This window comes from Hippocampus comes, unplaced genomic scaffold, assembly GCF_001891065.2.
Source record: "Hippocampus comes isolate QL1 unplaced genomic scaffold, H_comes_QL1_v1.1 scaffold343, whole genome shotgun sequence".
Classification (NCBI taxonomy): domain Eukaryota; kingdom Metazoa; phylum Chordata; class Actinopteri; order Syngnathiformes; family Syngnathidae; genus Hippocampus; species Hippocampus comes.
The window spans coordinates 68,171-84,426 of record NW_017805280.1 but is presented as its reverse complement, the minus strand read 5'-3'; the positions used below and the strand labels follow the sequence as shown (position 1 = coordinate 84,426).

Here is a 16,256-nt window from a genome sequence, read left to right as displayed (position 1 = left end):
AACAAAATCAAAAAACATTTAACGTCAGTCTTAAATTCACTTTTTTTTTTTTTTTTTTTTTTTTTGTGACAGTTATGAAACAGTGAGGACCTCCAACGGATCTGACTGGATTGGAGGAAGCACAATTTGCATTTACGTGCTGCGGTAGATCAAATAGAAAGAGTTTGATTCCAATTCCATTCTGGTATCATTCAGTTGAACATGGGGAAAATGTTATCGATTAAAGAGTCCACTGGTGCTAATGGCCTACTCTACTTTTCTGTCTTTTTCCACAGTGGAGAAAATCTGGCATTCCAAAGTAACCCATCTTTAAGCAAACTCGGGCCTTCCGTATCGAAAATTCAAGAGAAATTTAGAGCCATGAGTCTTGGAAAACTTCCTCGGATTAAGAGCCTCGTGTCTGGCTCCCAGGAGAGACGTCGTTTCAAGAGCGACCTCTCCGTGGACATGATCAGCCCGCCGCTGGGCGACTTCCGACACACAATGCACGTCGGCCGCGGCGGGGACGTGTTTGGTGACACGTCTTTTCTGAGCAACTACGGAGGAGGCGTCAGAGAGCCGGGCAGTCCCGACTCATCAAACAGCTCCAAATCGACGGGCTTCTTCACACGCACCTTCAGGCACATACGGAAGAATTCTGGGCCACGGGGGGAACTCCGGGACTGTTCATCTCCGCCGCCGGACATCTCACCCATCATCAAGAATGCCATGTCCCTGCCTCAACTCAACGTTGATTCTCCCAATGGGTGCTTGCAGAGGGTCACGCTCCCGAATTCCATCAGCTCAACAGACAGCGCCATCTGCACATATGGTGAGATCATGGTGTGAGTCACTCACCTCTCGTGTAGGATGGGGTTTCTGTCAGGCGTTTATGCAAAAGAATCATCCGAGTCAAAAAAAATCAAAAAAGGAAACATTTCACTTTATTTGGCTTCGGTTATGCTTGAGCCACGTGCAGCAAAATGGAGCAATTAAAGGTACCATGCACCCGGTGATGGTCAAGCTGCTAGCGAGATGAGAACGTAGCCTGACTTCAACTTCGGTTGTGTCCCCAACCAAAGCGATGCCCCTCATCAATGTGCATGCGACATGCAGCTGGAAGGATAATGTGTGCAAGCAGACGTCAGCTAAGGCTGCCACGTTGGTAGCCGGGCTTATTCCAAGTTAGAAAGTTGGCAAACATGAAATGTGACTGGTTTGATGTTGTATTTTGAGGAATGGACAATCAATGAAAAATAGAGGAGAGGTGGTCATCTCCACCAACGATCGGCTGAGAATGAGGACTCATATTGGCTTTCCCGGTCCAGCGATGCAGCTTTCTGCATAGAAAATCATTCTTACAGTACATATCTTTAACCTATATGTACGTGAAGTGCATGGAAAAAATAACTGACACATTATTCAGTCATGCTTTCTGTACCTACGGCAACTGGTTGTCCAATTTTTCAGAGTTGACCATTGAATATTAAGTTAGAGCAACCAACACTGCTGAATGACAATCAACTGAAAAATCCACCGTAGTACAATTTACGATGAAGGATCTCTTGCTTCTTGCTGCGCTTGCCATTCACTCTACAGAAGGGCAAACAGCGTGAAGAGCCGCATACAAAAACAGGACAATAAATGTCACCACACACACACACACACACACACACACACACACACACACACACACACACACACACACACACACAGGAGCACTAAGTTGGCCTTTCAACATCATTCCCACAATCCCCCAGGACAACCAAAAACCAGGCGGCCGTTTCCCTTCTGACTCATTCCAAATTACAGAGGCAACACCGGTAAAGTTACGCCTATTAACACAAACACACAGCAGCTGCAGGATACCAAATAAAAAAATAAAAAATGACTGCATCCTTTATGACCATTGCCTCATTCATCTCCATGTAAGTGGCACTGTCTGCAATTGTGCACGCACAACATGATTCATTTTATATGCTAAGCAAACACAAATGTCCGTGGAGCAGTATGCAGGTTTTCTACTTTTCCAAGAGTCAACATGAACCACGCCGCCAAAGGAATTTGCTACAACTTTACGTGGCATTAAGCGTTAGTCAATTGAGGGATGATGATGGCATAACTGTTTATGTTGTTTTTAGCTTTAGCGCCGTATCTTATCAATTGGTATTTATCAGTCATCGTTTGTACAAAATGTGATTTCAATTCTTCATTCGATAACAGATATCTGTCACGTGATGAGATGTTTCCATGGACATCTAAGTGGGTTTTCCCCCTTGTGTGTGCAGGTATCCAATCCGGATTTGTCACTTTGCCACGCTGCTCTCGCCTTGACAGACCGTTTCTCGACGGAGAACTGCGAGTGTCTGTGCGAGAACGAAACGGCAAGGCCTTGACCCGGTCGGACTCCCTCACCTCTTTCACGTTGGACCTGGGCCCCTCCCTGATGACCGAAGTTCTGGGTTTGTTTGACAACCCCGGCTACCTCCAGGGGGCCAGCCAGGTGGCAGCAACTGAGGAGAAAGACAAAAATGACGGTGAGGAGGCGGAGGAGGATAACAGATCCCTAACGGAGACATTTGTGAGCCCTGCTGTGAGTTCCACGAACTCCTCGGTGCGCAGCGGGTCATCGAGAAGGAACGGTAAGGAGCACTCGTGTAGCGGTAGCGGGACGGAGGAGGACAGGAGGTCAGTTGCCGCATCCTCCAAATCTCCTCCGAGGTCTCCCCCCAAACGAGAAGCTGCCATGGAGTCGGAGCGCTTCCAGAGGGCAGCCGACGTGCTGTCTCGACATTACGGCGGAGGCGCCGTCACAAGGCTCAGTCCTCCTCTTTCCAAAACGCCATACACGTTTTCTGAAGAGGAAGAGGAAATCAAAGTGTAAATGAGGATTATCCGCTCTGCAATAATCTTGCTTCCGCCATTTTATACAACAGATTTCTAAGCTATTGTAATAGTTCCATAATGTTACGTGTTTTTTTTTTTGTTGTAAATACCTGGTTTAGAGATTTAGCTTTGTTAGTGTCAAGGAATTAAAAGGGATTCGCACACTTCACTTTGCATACTTTACGAATAGTAAATGCAATTTATACAAAAACTTTAAACATCTAAACACATGATGTGAATTGTGTTTTCTTGGGAATATTCCGCTGACATGTTTACTGTTAAAACAAAAGAAAATACTGTACAAATAAAAACATGTTCCTAATTGTTGTTGTTCTTAAAGTATTTGCTGACCGGTTTAGTCAAATACAACTCTACTTATCTCCAATATTATATTGCACTAATCCCTGTCTTAATATATGTGGGCCGATGTTAAAATGTCAGTCAGAGTGCTCCACGTTCTTACTTGATCTTGATCAATTATGAGTGATTATTTTGGATACATATTTCAATCTAATAAAACAAAGACAGAGATGTAAGATGTGTCGTGCCACTCATAATTTAATGTCAAAAAGCCACATGTAGCCAAAGCAATCTAGTACAAATGAATCCATGAGAGAGAGATTTGTTTTTGTTTTTTGGTAGTTTGGAGATGGCCTGGCATATAAAGGTGGGTGAAATATTTCACAAGTTGAATTGGCATCAAAATGGGGAATGCTTACATTTTTATGACAACAAATAAAAGTGAGAATTCATTGTACACATCTTAACAGATTTTTATGCAAGTGACTTTGAAGTCTCCTGTGATTTTGACATAGTCGATGGCCGCCATGTCACCACGGTTCGGAAACTGGATTTCGTATCCATCGGGAAGTTCGACTTCAAACATATCACCGGTGAGCTTCAACACAATCTGGAAGAGAAAACATACTTTTCAATCTAATCCTCAAACTGTCTTTTTGTAGTTATTATTCATTTTAAGAACTCTTTCAATACATCATAGCAAATTTCAGACTACCTCACCTTAACATGTGTGCCTCTATGCAGAGGGTTGTGCATTTCTCTTTTCTCCTCTCCCCAGCAGCCAGCAATCTTTGAGTTGCACACAATAACCGCTCCATCGGTGTCATCGTGAAATCGCGGGTTGAAATGCAAAGCCAGGTCTTGTGAATCATAGCCAAGGTCAATCTGGAATCTGAGTGGATTATGAAAAAAATACAAAGCACTTTAATGCACCCACACCCAATCAATCTACAGCTTTATATGACTGAGAAAGGACTCAATAACTCGTGAGTGATAATGATCATGCAATGTTTTTTTTTTCTAGCAACATACAGCACATACACAAGAGAAGTATAAAATGATTGTTGAGTTTACCTTTGAGCATCAGGCAAAATTTCTCCCTTTATCTTCAGACGAGCCCCAACTTTAAGGTTTACATTGCTCATTTCAAATTTCTAAGAAACAAGAGTAAGACACAGTAGCTTAGGCAAGTTGAAGTTAAAATGTAATCATATTCAACGTAAAAAAAAAAAGCAGCGCCAGATAAACTCACCGCGCTCATTATGGGTGTTGGTTCAGACTCTAAAGTACTGACAAGGCAACGATGAACGCTCCTGCAACACAAAAGTATGGCTGTGAGGTTTCGTTTTTTGTTTATAAAGTGTAGAACATGCACAGTTCCATTATGAGCCCAATCAATGATCATACTTAATACAATAACAGGCACTTCAAGTGTCTACAAGTTGCATGTAAATTTGACCACCTCTGTTGTATAGCATTCTTGTAATGCATTAGCGCCCTCTTGTGGACACAAATATACAACACCAACAGTCGTGACTTTTGACGTTTTAATTCTTCGCCGCGTGATTTTATATTAATCCTTCTATCATTATGTTATCAAAGTACTTTAATTCACTGTCTTATTGATGACTATTTTTTATTTTCTTGAGAATTTCCACGACGGACTTCCTTTAACGGAAATGACGTTGGTAAGTAAACAGAGCCGCTGTCATCTGGACAGATAAATATATTTCCAACGAAACTGGACATAATATCAAATCACGCGCTGACATCATTTCATAGCAAGGAATGGTACATCGGTTTGTGTTTGAGGAACTGAGGCTGATTACGCTGAAGGTTACTGAGAAAACGAAATGTTCTAATCCACCTGCCGCGCAGGTTCTTGCTAGCAGCTCGTTAGCCACGGTTAGCAATTTTCATGCATTCGGCTACGTCATCTGAAGGAAAACCTCACGATGGTTATGAAATAGTGCATGCGTATTCCTGATCATTTTACTTGTACATATACACTTGTCTGTGTCACAAAGATCAGCTGTGGCGATCCACTCTTCTGTTTTAAAAGAGCGATCTAATCAGCTTCACTCAGCCTCAAAATGTTGATTGTGTTTGAACACTTGTTGTTATAATCACCAACAGGTTTTTCCAAGGACAGGTGTGAGACTGCATGTTCACAGACATGGACTTTGAATTAGAGGAAGATAACTTGTAAGTTCATCATCCATCCCGTTCTATTGTTACACTTGAAAATACGTGTCACCCAGTCCACAGTTTTACGCGTTTTATTGGGCAACCTTTACGTCATACCTGCAATGCCTATCCTCTGTTGTTGTTTTTTAAATACAAGTGTTGCATAATTTCTCGGGTTTCTAGTCACATTTGTGGTTTAAGAACGAATTCTACCACAAGACCACCTGGAGTGACAAATCTTACCAAAATATGTATGTACTGCACTTTAACATGCTGCATATATAATAGTAATAGAATTCTTCCTACCACAGAGGGATACCAACAGTACCAGGGACTGTGTGTCTGAAAAAAGATGCAAATAACCTGATTGGGATAAGCATTGGTGGTGGGGCACAATACTGTCCCTGTCTCTATATTGTTCAGGTAGGTGCAGTTTCAAGAACGTAAAGTATGACATGTGTTGCAATGTGATTTTTGTCACATTTCAATGTACTGCTAAGTTCTTAGAAATGTCTCCTCTGGCCTCCCAGGTGTTTGACAACACACCGGCAGCTCTGGAAGGGATGCTTGCAGCAGGTGATGAAATCACTGGCGTCAATGGTAAACCGGTGAAGGGAAAGACAAAGGTGGAAGTGGCCAAGATGATTCAAGCTGTACAGGTACACTTTACTATGGCATTACTCTTGTTAATTTTTCCATTCCCTACCGTATACAATTATATGTGTCACTATGCATGTGAAATGGGAGGATTGGCAGGGTCACTGACAATGGTAACATTGCAAAGGACACAAAATTTCCTAATCGTTACATATAACAGAAATGTGTAAAATGAGATATAAAAGATGACTTACAGGTTTGAGTCCAGTTTTGACTAAGCAAGAACAGATCCAACGGTGCCCAATGACTCCAGTTTGCAATGCAGTGCAAAACATCTCAGCACAATATGTGCAGAGTTGCTGTGTTGTTTTTGCCACCCATTGTTGGTGAGCAGGGAATTTCATGACGTCCTGCATGCTGGGATAAAGACGGGTTTAGCGTGTGAAACAACGGATTACCTTTTCCTGTCAAAGAATTTGCGGGAAAGCCCACCCAGTGTTACTTTATGACTAGAATTTTTTATTTTGCCAAACACAAATATTGTTTTGAATCACCACTCATCATGCTGATGCCATAAACACATTCGGCGAAGGACCATGCATTTCTGGTTCATCTTTTTTTCTTTCTATCTCCTTTGTCAGGGTGAAGCAATCATCCATTATAACAAATTGCAAGCAGACCCAAAACAGGGCAAGTCTCTGGACATAGGTTTGTGACACGCTGACACACCCACCCATTCAATTTGTGCATCCCGATTCCACGTCTTAACTAGAAGCATACACGTCATTATTTCAGTGCTGAAGAAAGTCAAACATCGGTTGGTGGAGAACATGAGCTCCGGCACTGCAGACGCTCTCGGCCTCAGCCGAGCTATTTTGTGCAACGGTAAGGCGGTAAACTCAGCTCTAAACTTGTATGGGTTTTAGTTGATGAATTCATGAAACATAGCATATTTAATGTGCAGATGGACTTGTTAAAAGACTGGAAGAACTGGAGAAAACGGCAGAGCTTTACAAAGGTAAAGAATCAGAACAATACTGAATATTTTATAGCTCCTTACATTTGGTCTGACACCCGTATCGTTTTTTTTTTCCCCCTCGTAATAATAAGCACATGGATAACCGACAGTCATGTGTTTAAGTTTGCACGTTCGGTTCTTCTTCTGCTTTCCTGCAGGTCTAATGGAGCACACCAAGCGACTGCTCAGAGCCTTTTTTGAGCTTTCACAAACCCACAGAGGTGAGGACCGGAGTGGACATTTTTCCCACTGAGCATCCACATTAACTGCGTTGATTGTTTCAGCGTTTGGAGATGTTTTTTCCGTCATCGGAGTGCGAGAGCCCCAAGCCGCAGCCAGCGAAGCTTTTGTCAAGTTTGCCGATGCTCACCGCAACATTGAGAAGTACGGCATTCAATTGCTGAAGACGATCAAGCCTGTGAGTCCAGGATTTGAGTCATGCTTTTTGCCTTTATAGATATAGAGATAATCATGGGATGTTCCTTTGTAAAACATCTCTGAAATCATTTGATCTTCCCTTCGTGTCCCTCGTACAGTGAAACCCCACTGTTAGGATGGTGCCGCAAAAATTAATTTAATACCCAACTGCAAATATGTGACTCAACTATATTTCTGTTCATCTCGTCTGGAATCATGTTCAGAGTTGTAACAATGAGTTTTGTGCTGTACAGATGCTTCATGATTTGAACACCTACCTGCACAAGGCCATACCAGACACAAAGCTCACTATACGCAAGTACCTGGATGTCAAGTTTGAATATTTGGTAAGTTGACTGACTGCATTCTGTCCAATAGTGAAACTTCCAAAGCTCCTCATGGTCAGTTGACCGAGAAACACCAAATCATTTTGTCTTGCAGTCATACTGCTTAAAGGTGAAGGAAATGGATGATGAAGAATACACCAGCATTGTAAGTTACGGTTCAGAAATAGAGAAATTCATTTGAGGATGTATGTGCAACTCGAATGGATCGTCAGGGTCATTTCACCAATGTTCCTGCCAACAGGCGATGGGAGAACCTCTGTATCGTGTGTGCACCGGGAACTACGAGTACCGTTTGGTGCTGCGGTGCCGACAGGAGGCTCGTGCGCGCTTTGCTAAGATGAGAAAAGACGTACTGGAGAAGATCGAACTTTTGGACCAGAAACATGGTTGGTTAGCGTTTTCTCCCTCCCCCCCAATTTAATCTTATCTAAATGATATATTGAGAAATGGACCAGTTTAAAGCGTATTTCATATTCTTGCCAGAAGGAACATCAGTCATAAAACAAACCGGGTGCATTGGTAAATAATGAACGGCAAATATGTGGGTGGTTGCTGCAATACTGTCAAACCACCAAGCTCCCCCGCAAAAAAATCCCCGTTCAGTTTGCAATTTTGAATTATAACTACTCTAATAGTAAAAAAAATCTAATCTTTTTGGCTAACAAATGTTTCGCTTCGACTGGTCCAGTTTATCTAACGTCCAATGGCCCGTTCTATGGTGTCCACTAAAATTTGATTCAACCACCATGTTACTGAACAATCCCTCTCTTCTTTGTTTCATCTAGTCCAGGACATAGTTTTCCAGCTGCAACGCTTCGTGTCAGGCATGTCCCGTTACTACGACGAGTGCTACGCCGTGCTCAAGGAGGCCGACGTGTTCCCCATCGAGGTGGACCTCTCCCGCACGACCATCAACTACACCAGCCAGTCATTGACTTACACTGATGAGGAGGAGGTAGAGGATTGTGCAGGAGGAGCGGAGGAAGGAGGAGCCTGTGAAGGCATCCAAGTAGAGAACGGAAGTGAGAAATTGATCGATGATGAATGATGACCGTCAGGTGTTTTGGTGCACGTGAAGAAATCGGTCCATCTGTCGGTCATGGTAACTCCTCGCTATTAGCGCACTGATTTTCAGAAGGGATATCAGCAGCTGAGTTGGGTCAAGACTACTAACATATTACTGCTCTAGTTCTTTATGTTCTTTTTTTAATGTTTTTTTTTTTTTTTAAATACTTTGTTCTCCACTCATCAGTTTCTTGCTGAATGAGTTTGACACGAAAGCCAACAGAATTTGAATGTTACCGCCGCTGCAGTGGAGAACTCATCTAATTTTGAGCTGTGCCTTCTTATTTAATTGTGTGTCAATATGGCGGGTCTGGATGGGCTGTGTAGTCTGGTTCAGTGATGTTTACTTGTGATTGTTACGTTTTTATTTACTATCAAAGTGGGCCAACAGAGGTGGTGCCACAGCTGTTATCACTCTCCTTTTTCTGTTTTACAATGCACATTTTCAGCTGCGCGAAAAAAGAAATCTTTGCAACGAAAGATCATGCGTTTACCGTCCACTTCTTGTAACGTTAACTTCTTCCTAAGATCAGAAAAGTTAGAGGATGCTCGCGTGATAAAAATGCAAACACTACTTGTAAATATGAATGTTGAAGGGAAATATTGCTCCAATATTGTAACTATCAATGTTGTATTTATTCTTTTTGCCTTCTTGCCAAATATGCTTATTCAATAAAAATAATATTTTAACGCCCACGTTTGTGTTTTTAATAAAACGACAGTTCGTGATGCTCTCCAAGGAAAACGGTCACTTCAATGTGCCCCGTGACAAAAATGACTTTGCCACCCCTGATTTAGAGTGTTCCATTAACCTGCCATACATTTTTTTTTGGAATGCGGGAGGAAACTGGAGTACCTGGAGAAAACCCACGCAGGCAGGCACGAGGAGAACAGGCAAACTCCACACAGGAAGGCCGGAGCCGGAATCGAATCCTGGACTTCTGCACTGCGATGCCGACGTGCCGCCCCTCAAAGACATAACACAATTATATTTACTTAGAAACATGCTGGGACGTGCGTGGCATTCACCATCGCTACAATATCGTTGCTGACGTCACACATACTGCCTGCTGGGAACCAAGGACATTTTATGTGTTCATTTTGAGTTCATTTCTCGCTTGCTTGTTTCCATGGGTTATTACCCGGTATTAATATGTTTATATAGAATCAAAGGTGGGGGCTATGTTTAAGTGCCCCAGTGGCCTAATGGATAAGGCACTGGCCTCCTAAGCCAGGGATTGTGGGTTCGAGTCCCATCTGGGGTGTTTACTTTTCGTTTTTCCACAACCAAAATTCTCCGACACTTCTGAACGTTTCTCCGCCATTTTAATTAATCGTCGCGCGTCTTGTGCAATAACACGGCAATGTTTGTATTGTATTGTTTATTGAACATATATAGTACATACAATAACAGATTGACAAAATGCAAACAAAAGTCATAAAAGGAAAAATAAAAGTAAGTAAAAACAAACATCATCACAGTTATATGCTCAATGTTGTGACTCATCGCGCGATCACGAGATCCACAACTTGTTATTCCTTCTTTTGCCACCTCGCGACTCACTTGGATCAGAAATCACGTCTTGTCTTTTGACTGTCTCCGTGTTCCGGACTTCCTTTTCAGGGACGGCCGATTGTCTGCTGGAATGCACACCGGGCTCACCCTCTCGCTCAGTGGAACTATGATCTTGAAAAGATTTTGTGTTTTTGTGTTACTCAATGCGGCGTTGAATGTCTCCTCTGCAGCCGGGGGTAAGTAGGTCATACAAATTGTACTTTGTGACCTGGGGTGAATCCCTTTCGTTTCTCTAGGGTCACATGACAATTATGTTTGAAAAATCAGGAGGTCCTCCTACCTGTGAAATGCATTTTTAACTGTAATTTATGTTTAGAATAAATAGGACGATACCTTTGTGTGTTTGTGTGTACAGTATATTACGCGTTTTAACCATTTAGTAGCTTCACAGTGAGAATAAATACTCAAGTAAAGTAGTCTCCAGATTGGCTACTTTGAGAAATCTTAAGTACAGTACAGGAACAAAGTACTTTGTTACTTCCAACCATGAGCTGCACGAGATGGCAAAATATTACAAATACTATTATTACACTGAGAACTACAACGACAGTCAAATAAAGTAAGAATAAATATAAATGATAAAGTTGAAGTGAATACACCGTACATGTGTACCTAATATGGTGTCCAGTTAGTCACTATCAGCACTCAGCGCACGTTCTCCAAACTTTTGAATCCATTCACTTCAGCAAGCATCATTCTGCCAACCGTTGCACGGTATTTGTTGTGTGTCCTCCAGAGGTGACAAAAGCCACGGTGTACTGGGACGCCCAACAAAAGACCGTCCTGCTGAAGGACGGGGTCCTAGATTTAAACGGGGACGCATATGGCTTCCTGAACGACACCTGGCCCAGCACAGGCTGGAGTGTCCTCGAGATCCGAGCTGGATATGGAGAAACATCAGAGACTGATGAGATCACCTTTTTCTTGGCGGGGTACCTCGAAGGTTTTCTCACCGCTCAGTAAGTATAACAGACATGACCCCATGTTCCTACAGAACATAATTTGAAATGCTTTAAATCACCTTTCAGACTTTGACTTTCGACTCGTTTATCTCTGCAGACAGATGATGGATCACTACACCAACATCTACCCTCAGCTCATCCATGACCCCAGCATCCTGGGCCGCGTTGAGAACTTCATAAAGTGAGTCTCCAAAAACAACCGCTGCGCCACGAGTTCCTCGCATACCTTTTGGCATGTGACCTTTGAGTGACAACATCGAGCTGCGAACAACATGTGACTCTGCTCGGTTCTCCCAAGGCAGCAGGACTCTTGGACCAGAGCACAAGTGAAAATGAACCAGAGTTCTGACCCTCTATGGAAACATGCGGGCTTCATTGTGGCCCAGATGGACGGTCTGCAAGCTGGAGTTGCAGAATGGGCCAAGAGACAAGGGAAAAAGGTGTTACGAGCATACTAGTATTTTTTTTTTTCTCTTCAGTGGGAAATCCATTGATCCATTTTCTAATCCTCATGAGACATATACAACCATTCACGCTCACAATGACACCGAGGGACAATTTGGAATGTGGGAGGAAACCGGAATACCCGGAGAAAACCCACGCGGGGCCGGGGAGAACATGCAAACTCCACACAGGGGGGCCGGAGCCGGAATCGAACACTGCACCGTGAGGCCGATATGCTAACCAGTCGCTCACCGTGCCGCCCTCAGTGGAAGATCACAGATATAGCAGCGTAGAAAATTTTTTTCGAGGCCTAAAGAAGGCGGAACTTTTTATACAAGGGAAACATCGTTTTTTTGTAACCCTTTTAAAAGGAACAAAAAAAATGCTGATCTGAAAAGTACTGGCTTACAGTTTTGGGGAAGTACAGTAAACACTTTTGACAAGAATGCTGAGGATGCCATTATTTTCATATCCAATCAAACTGAGAGTATCAAACTTGCAATATAGACATTTTGTTGTCATTTTATTCCCCGTGATTCGTTTGCGCAACCTTGACTTTGTTGAACTCCTTGTTTTCTAAAAAGCCGAACATCTGCTGTCATTCCCACAGCCAATGTCCCAGTTTGCCATTCAGTTCCTGAACGCGGTCGGAGACCTGCTGGATCTGATCCAGGCCTTGACCCCCACCTCGCCTCACTTTCAACTTCCAGGGATGGGCCACTGCTCGGCACTCATCAAGGTCAGGGACCAAAGGGGCTATTAATTGCCGTGAAACATCCCAATGTTTTACCAAAACATACACACTCAACTAAAAAAAGCTCTTGCATGTTTTTTTTTTTTTGTTGTTGTTGTTTTTTTGACAACAGGTTTGAAACCTTCATTCTCCAAAATTAAGCACATTGCATTTTTGAGGAGCTTAATTTCGACAAAAATATTGCTTTGCTACCATCTTGTGACATCATACAGGCAATTCTCAACCTTTTTAGGGGAGCCTCATTAAAGTATAAAGCAATTTAGAGCCTTCGCGTAACCGAACATGTTTTTGGAACGTGAAAGGAAGCCAGAGGTCACGGTTAGGACATGCGTACACCGGGCAGAAACTCAAGTTTGGAAATCCTCAATTCTGATCCCTCTCCTCAGATGCTCCCGGGCTTTGAGAACCTCCTCTTCGCCCACTCCAGCTGGTTCACGTACACGGCCACCATGCGCATCTACAAACATTGGGATTTCCACATCGCTGAACCCCACGCGGCCACCGGGAAGCTCTCTTTCAGCAGCTACCCCGGTAGGCGCGAGGAATTCTCCAGTCCAGCAAAATTGCGTCTCATATACCCATGAAGGCTCTGAATGCCTTTCTCAGGTTTCCTAGTGTCCCTGGATGACTTCTATCTCTTGGGAAGCGGTCTCATGATGACCCAGACCACCAACAACGTTTTCAACTCGTCCCTCTTTGACCAAATCAGCCCTAAAAGCCTGCTGGCCTGGCAGAGGGTTCGACTGGCTCACAGCTTGGCTCATACAGGGGAGGAGTGGGCCAAAATTTTCTCTCAGTACAACTCCGGTAAGTGGGCAAGGCAACCCCAGCCTGAACGGGACATGCGGTCTAGAAACCGGATGGGTGGCTGGTTCTACACTAAACATTTTTTTCTAAATCTTCAAATGTCTGTTGCAGGTACATACAACAACCAGTACATGGTGTTGGACAGGAGCAAAGTGAAGCTGGGCTACGGTATTTCCGATGGCGCTTTAACTGTGGTGGAGCAGATTCCCGGCCTGGTGGAATACTCAGATCAAACACAAGCACTACGACAAGGTAAAAACAAACGTTGTTGGATAACACTTTTTTTTTTTTTTTTTTATTCTGTCATTTGAAGACTCGATCTGCTTTTGTTTACCCCCTGCAGGCTACTGGCCCTCTTACAACGTTCCGTTCCACCGAAACATCTACAAGCTGAGTGGGTATGACGTGATGTGGCAGCAATACGGAGAGGATTTTTCCTATGATCTTTGCGCAAGAGCCAAAATCTTCCGCCGTGACCAAGCCGATGTCAAGGACCTGGATTCTTTAAAGCACATCATGAGATTCAATGGTGGGTTTTTGTCTCGCCCCCCGGAACGGTTCCTCTTATGACATGCATAGTGCTGCTATTACGTGTCTATGATTGGCTCATGTCGTCGTGGACTTGACGGCCGTTTCCACCAACCGTTCAATGGAGTGCAAGTACTGTCGTGTTGTTTTGAGGTTCCTGGGCAATGGAGAAGGGAAACGCAGAAACAGTTCACTGACACGCAGCCGGAGTGCTTGTCCTGGAACAGAGCTGGGAGGCTGGAGTCCAAGGCAGAACTGAAGTCCACAAACGTGACCTCGGCTTCATTTCCCAGGGAGTCAAGATGTTGCACCGTGGAGGGCTTGTGGTCAGGTTGTCCGCATCATCCACATGCGGACAACGCAAACCGTTGTTGGCTCTGCAGGCAAACCGCAGCGCGTCCAGGAGGGAGGTGGGGGACTTCAAAAGCAGGCTGGCACACGGCGAGTCTCCAGTGAGGCTTTGTGTGAGGACATATTTGTTCCAAGATTGCGGGGCGTGTCGCATTTGGTGATTTGTCTAAGTCGTCTCCAAAAGCCACAAAGCTGCTTTGCCAAGAACCCTGTTTGGAGTCTCTGTGAATACACAAAATGAGCATTTCTCACCTTTCTGCTAAACTGGTATTTTGCCACCTTGTAGCTGCTTTTGTATTTGCTTTTCCTCCTCCGAGCTGATCTGTGAAGCACACCTTGTCATCGTCGCGACACACCCTAGCGTGCATCCATACAATGCACTCTTCACAAGAAGGTAAACTATGAGGACCAGACTGTCTGTCGCATCCCTGAACACCCCGCTAACTCTTGTCGTTTCCATATCGGTGTGTAGCCCCTCCACGGGCTCCACCTCCTTGAGGTCCAAGCAAGGTCAGGCCTGGTTTTGAATTAGACGGGAGGCCAACTGTCCATACTGGGTGTGGTCAGCTGACGTAGCCTTCGGGGTGTCAGTGAGCCCCAAGTCTGAATGAATCGGGCGGGTTGGATTCCAGATCTATTTGTACCTCAACGTGCAATTTTCCGATGCAAGTATATAGACGTCGCATATGCCAGTGACGCTGACCGTCACTTTTTTTTTTTTCCTTGTCAGACTACAAGAACGACCCATACTCCGAAGGCAACCCCTGCAAGTCCATCTGTTGCCGAAAAGACCTGAAGACGGAGGAACCTTCACCGGGCGGTTGCTATGACACTAAGGCAAGTCCCGTGGCGCGCTTCTTCTCGATGATCAAACATGCCTCTTCAGCTCTTTTTTTTTCTGTGAGCAGGTGACCGATTTCCAAATGGCGGCGGAGTTCCGCGCGGAAGCGGTGAACGGGCCGACGACACAAGGTGGACTGCCGCCGTTCACGTGGGACGACTTCAGCGACTTCGGCCACCGGGGTCTGCCGCAGTACTACAATTTCACTTTCGTCACGATGAAGCCCCTCCTCTTCCGCCCTTAACTGATCTCCCGGCAAGGAAACTTGCTGCTCTTAAAAGGCATTTAAAATGAACGTGCCCGACGTGAACCACATGGTGACTCCTTAGACAATCAATAATTATGGCTATGAAAAAAAATTGTATAAAAAGGATACAATTTAATGCTATGACTTTTATTATGAAATAAAATTTGATGATTTTTTTTTTTTTAAAGCCACATTAACAAGGAAAGGTTGTGCAATACTTGTTGGGGGTTGAATGTTTTTTATGGAGACACGAAGCTGCGTCTTGTGTCTTATTATAAAATGTCTCCCAGCACAGACAGGGTATGTTTTAATTTCAGTCATTTTAGTCTTGCTCTTACGCTTTAACTAATCAATCAAAGATGTCTCAGGGTAAAGTGAGTCCGGATCTTCGATGCCTTCAACTTGGAAGTTTTGCATCTATAACTAGATTTGATAAAATGCCAGAGCAGTGCAGTCAGACTGTGAGTGCCAATCATCATTTTTGCCATTCAAGTTGTGTTTTTTGTTTTCATAATGAATGAAGCCGTGGGCTCCGTGCTCAACTCTCAGGGCTCTGCTGCAATGACTGCATCGATTTCTCAGCCCGTTTCAGGGTTAGGAAATTTACATCCACACTTTCAGCTTGACGCGGTGCTGCACGTTGGTCGCATTTGACGAATAAAGTCTTGAAGTCGGACCTTTTGCCGTCCTGTCTTTTGTTTTGCACTGCATAAATGACGTCGTGTCTATGCATGGAGTTTTAGACATCGTCCCGCGTGACTGCTGGCATTATTGGTTCTTGTACGCAAACTATTTAACAAGGGTCAGCGTGTTGACTTTTGTTGATGACCAACTTTTGTCTTTTTCGCCAATTGTCAGGCTAATCGTTCGAACATCTACATGAAATTCACAATGTGAAGTCAGGAACTCTGGTCCGTTGGAGCAGAAAGAGAGCAAGCCGTTTGTCTCTT

General features: G+C 44.0%; 4 protein-coding genes and 1 non-coding gene across 10 annotated transcripts in view; 4 read left to right on the top strand and 1 right to left on the bottom strand.

Annotated features, from left to right (window-relative positions):
- cdc42ep1b (CDC42 effector protein (Rho GTPase binding) 1b) overlaps positions 1-3,162 on the top strand; it is a 9,036-nt gene extending 5,874 nt beyond the window's left edge. For both annotated transcript variants that reach the window (XM_019870995.1, XM_019870994.1), the window contains exons 3-4: positions 276-811; positions 2,268-3,162. In XM_019870995.1, the coding sequence (XP_019726554.1) occupies positions 361-811; positions 2,268-2,863 (1,047 nt within the window). In that variant the 5' untranslated portion in view covers positions 276-360 and the 3' untranslated portion in view covers positions 2,864-3,162. The remainder of the gene's footprint in view (positions 1-275; positions 812-2,267) is intronic.
- On the bottom strand, positions 2,969-5,886 carry LOC109516444 (galectin-1-like). Its single transcript, XM_019870996.1, has 5 exons — positions 5,842-5,886; positions 4,418-4,481; positions 4,240-4,319; positions 3,886-4,057; positions 2,969-3,775 (listed from the first exon to the last, which is right to left on the bottom strand). Exons 2-5 carry the CDS (start codon positions 4,424-4,426, stop codon positions 3,629-3,631), a joined length of 408 nt encoding a protein of 135 aa, XP_019726555.1. The 5' UTR covers positions 4,427-4,481; positions 5,842-5,886; the 3' UTR covers positions 2,969-3,628.
- On the top strand, positions 4,841-9,490 carry pick1 (protein interacting with prkca 1). 5 transcript variants are annotated; one of them, XM_019870991.1, is made up of 13 exons: positions 4,841-5,001; positions 5,302-5,370; positions 5,664-5,775; positions 5,883-6,011; positions 6,591-6,657; positions 6,745-6,834; positions 6,914-6,967; positions 7,126-7,188; positions 7,252-7,385; positions 7,639-7,731; positions 7,826-7,876; positions 7,973-8,117; positions 8,517-9,490. In XM_019870991.1, the coding sequence occupies exons 2-13, from the start codon at positions 5,330-5,332 to the stop codon at positions 8,777-8,779; spliced, it is 1,242 nt and encodes a 413-aa protein (XP_019726550.1). In that variant the 5' UTR covers positions 4,841-5,001; positions 5,302-5,329; the 3' UTR covers positions 8,780-9,490. The 5 variants fall into 5 exon arrangements, with proteins under 5 accessions (XP_019726550.1, XP_019726549.1, XP_019726548.1 ...); XM_019870990.1 differs by having other exon boundaries at positions 4,841-5,070; XM_019870993.1 differs by having other exon boundaries at positions 4,842-4,951.
- A 498-nt stretch (positions 9,491-9,988) lies between these two features.
- Positions 9,989-10,061, top strand: trnar-ccu (transfer RNA arginine (anticodon CCU)). The gene has a single exon. It is a non-coding gene; the product is annotated as a tRNA-Arg (tRNA).
- A 278-nt stretch (positions 10,062-10,339) lies between these two features.
- plbd1a (phospholipase B domain containing 1a) lies at positions 10,340-15,982 on the top strand. Its single transcript, XM_019870932.1, has 11 exons — positions 10,340-10,548; positions 11,109-11,331; positions 11,432-11,515; positions 11,633-11,774; positions 12,389-12,517; positions 12,919-13,063; positions 13,139-13,339; positions 13,451-13,591; positions 13,683-13,868; positions 14,949-15,055; positions 15,127-15,982. Exons 1-11 carry the CDS (start codon positions 10,443-10,445, stop codon positions 15,301-15,303), a joined length of 1,641 nt encoding a protein of 546 aa, XP_019726491.1. The 5' UTR covers positions 10,340-10,442; the 3' UTR covers positions 15,304-15,982.
- The last annotated feature ends 274 nt before the right edge of the window (positions 15,983-16,256 follow it).

What these genes read in the sequence shown, in the direction of transcription:
- LOC109516444 (XM_019870996.1), bottom strand. An exon ending in ATTTTGCCTGATGCTCAAAG is followed by an intron (nt 4,058 to 4,239) that starts GTAAACTCAACA and finishes TAATCCACTCAG; the next exon opens with ATTCCAGATTGACCTTGGCT. An exon ending in ATAGAGGCACACATGTTAAG is followed by an intron (nt 3,776 to 3,885) that starts GTGAGGTAGTCT and finishes TTTCTCTTCCAG; the next exon opens with ATTGTGTTGAAGCTCACCGG.
- pick1 (XM_019870991.1), top strand. Translation starts at nt 5,330, where the DNA reads ATGTTCACAGACATGGACTTTGAATTAGAGGAAGATAACTT. An exon ending in GAATTAGAGGAAGATAACTT is followed by an intron (nt 5,371 to 5,663) that starts GTAAGTTCATCA and finishes TTCCTACCACAG; the next exon opens with AGGGATACCAACAGTACCAG. An exon ending in AACGGCAGAGCTTTACAAAG is followed by an intron (nt 6,968 to 7,125) that starts GTAAAGAATCAG and finishes GCTTTCCTGCAG; the next exon opens with GTCTAATGGAGCACACCAAG.
- plbd1a (XM_019870932.1), top strand. Translation starts at nt 10,443, where the DNA reads ATGCACACCGGGCTCACCCTCTCGCTCAGTGGAACTATGATCTTGAAA. An exon ending in CGCGTTGAGAACTTCATAAA is followed by an intron (nt 11,516 to 11,632) that starts GTGAGTCTCCAA and finishes GGTTCTCCCAAG; the next exon opens with GCAGCAGGACTCTTGGACCA. An exon ending in TTTCTCTCAGTACAACTCCG is followed by an intron (nt 13,340 to 13,450) that starts GTAAGTGGGCAA and finishes TGTCTGTTGCAG; the next exon opens with GTACATACAACAACCAGTAC.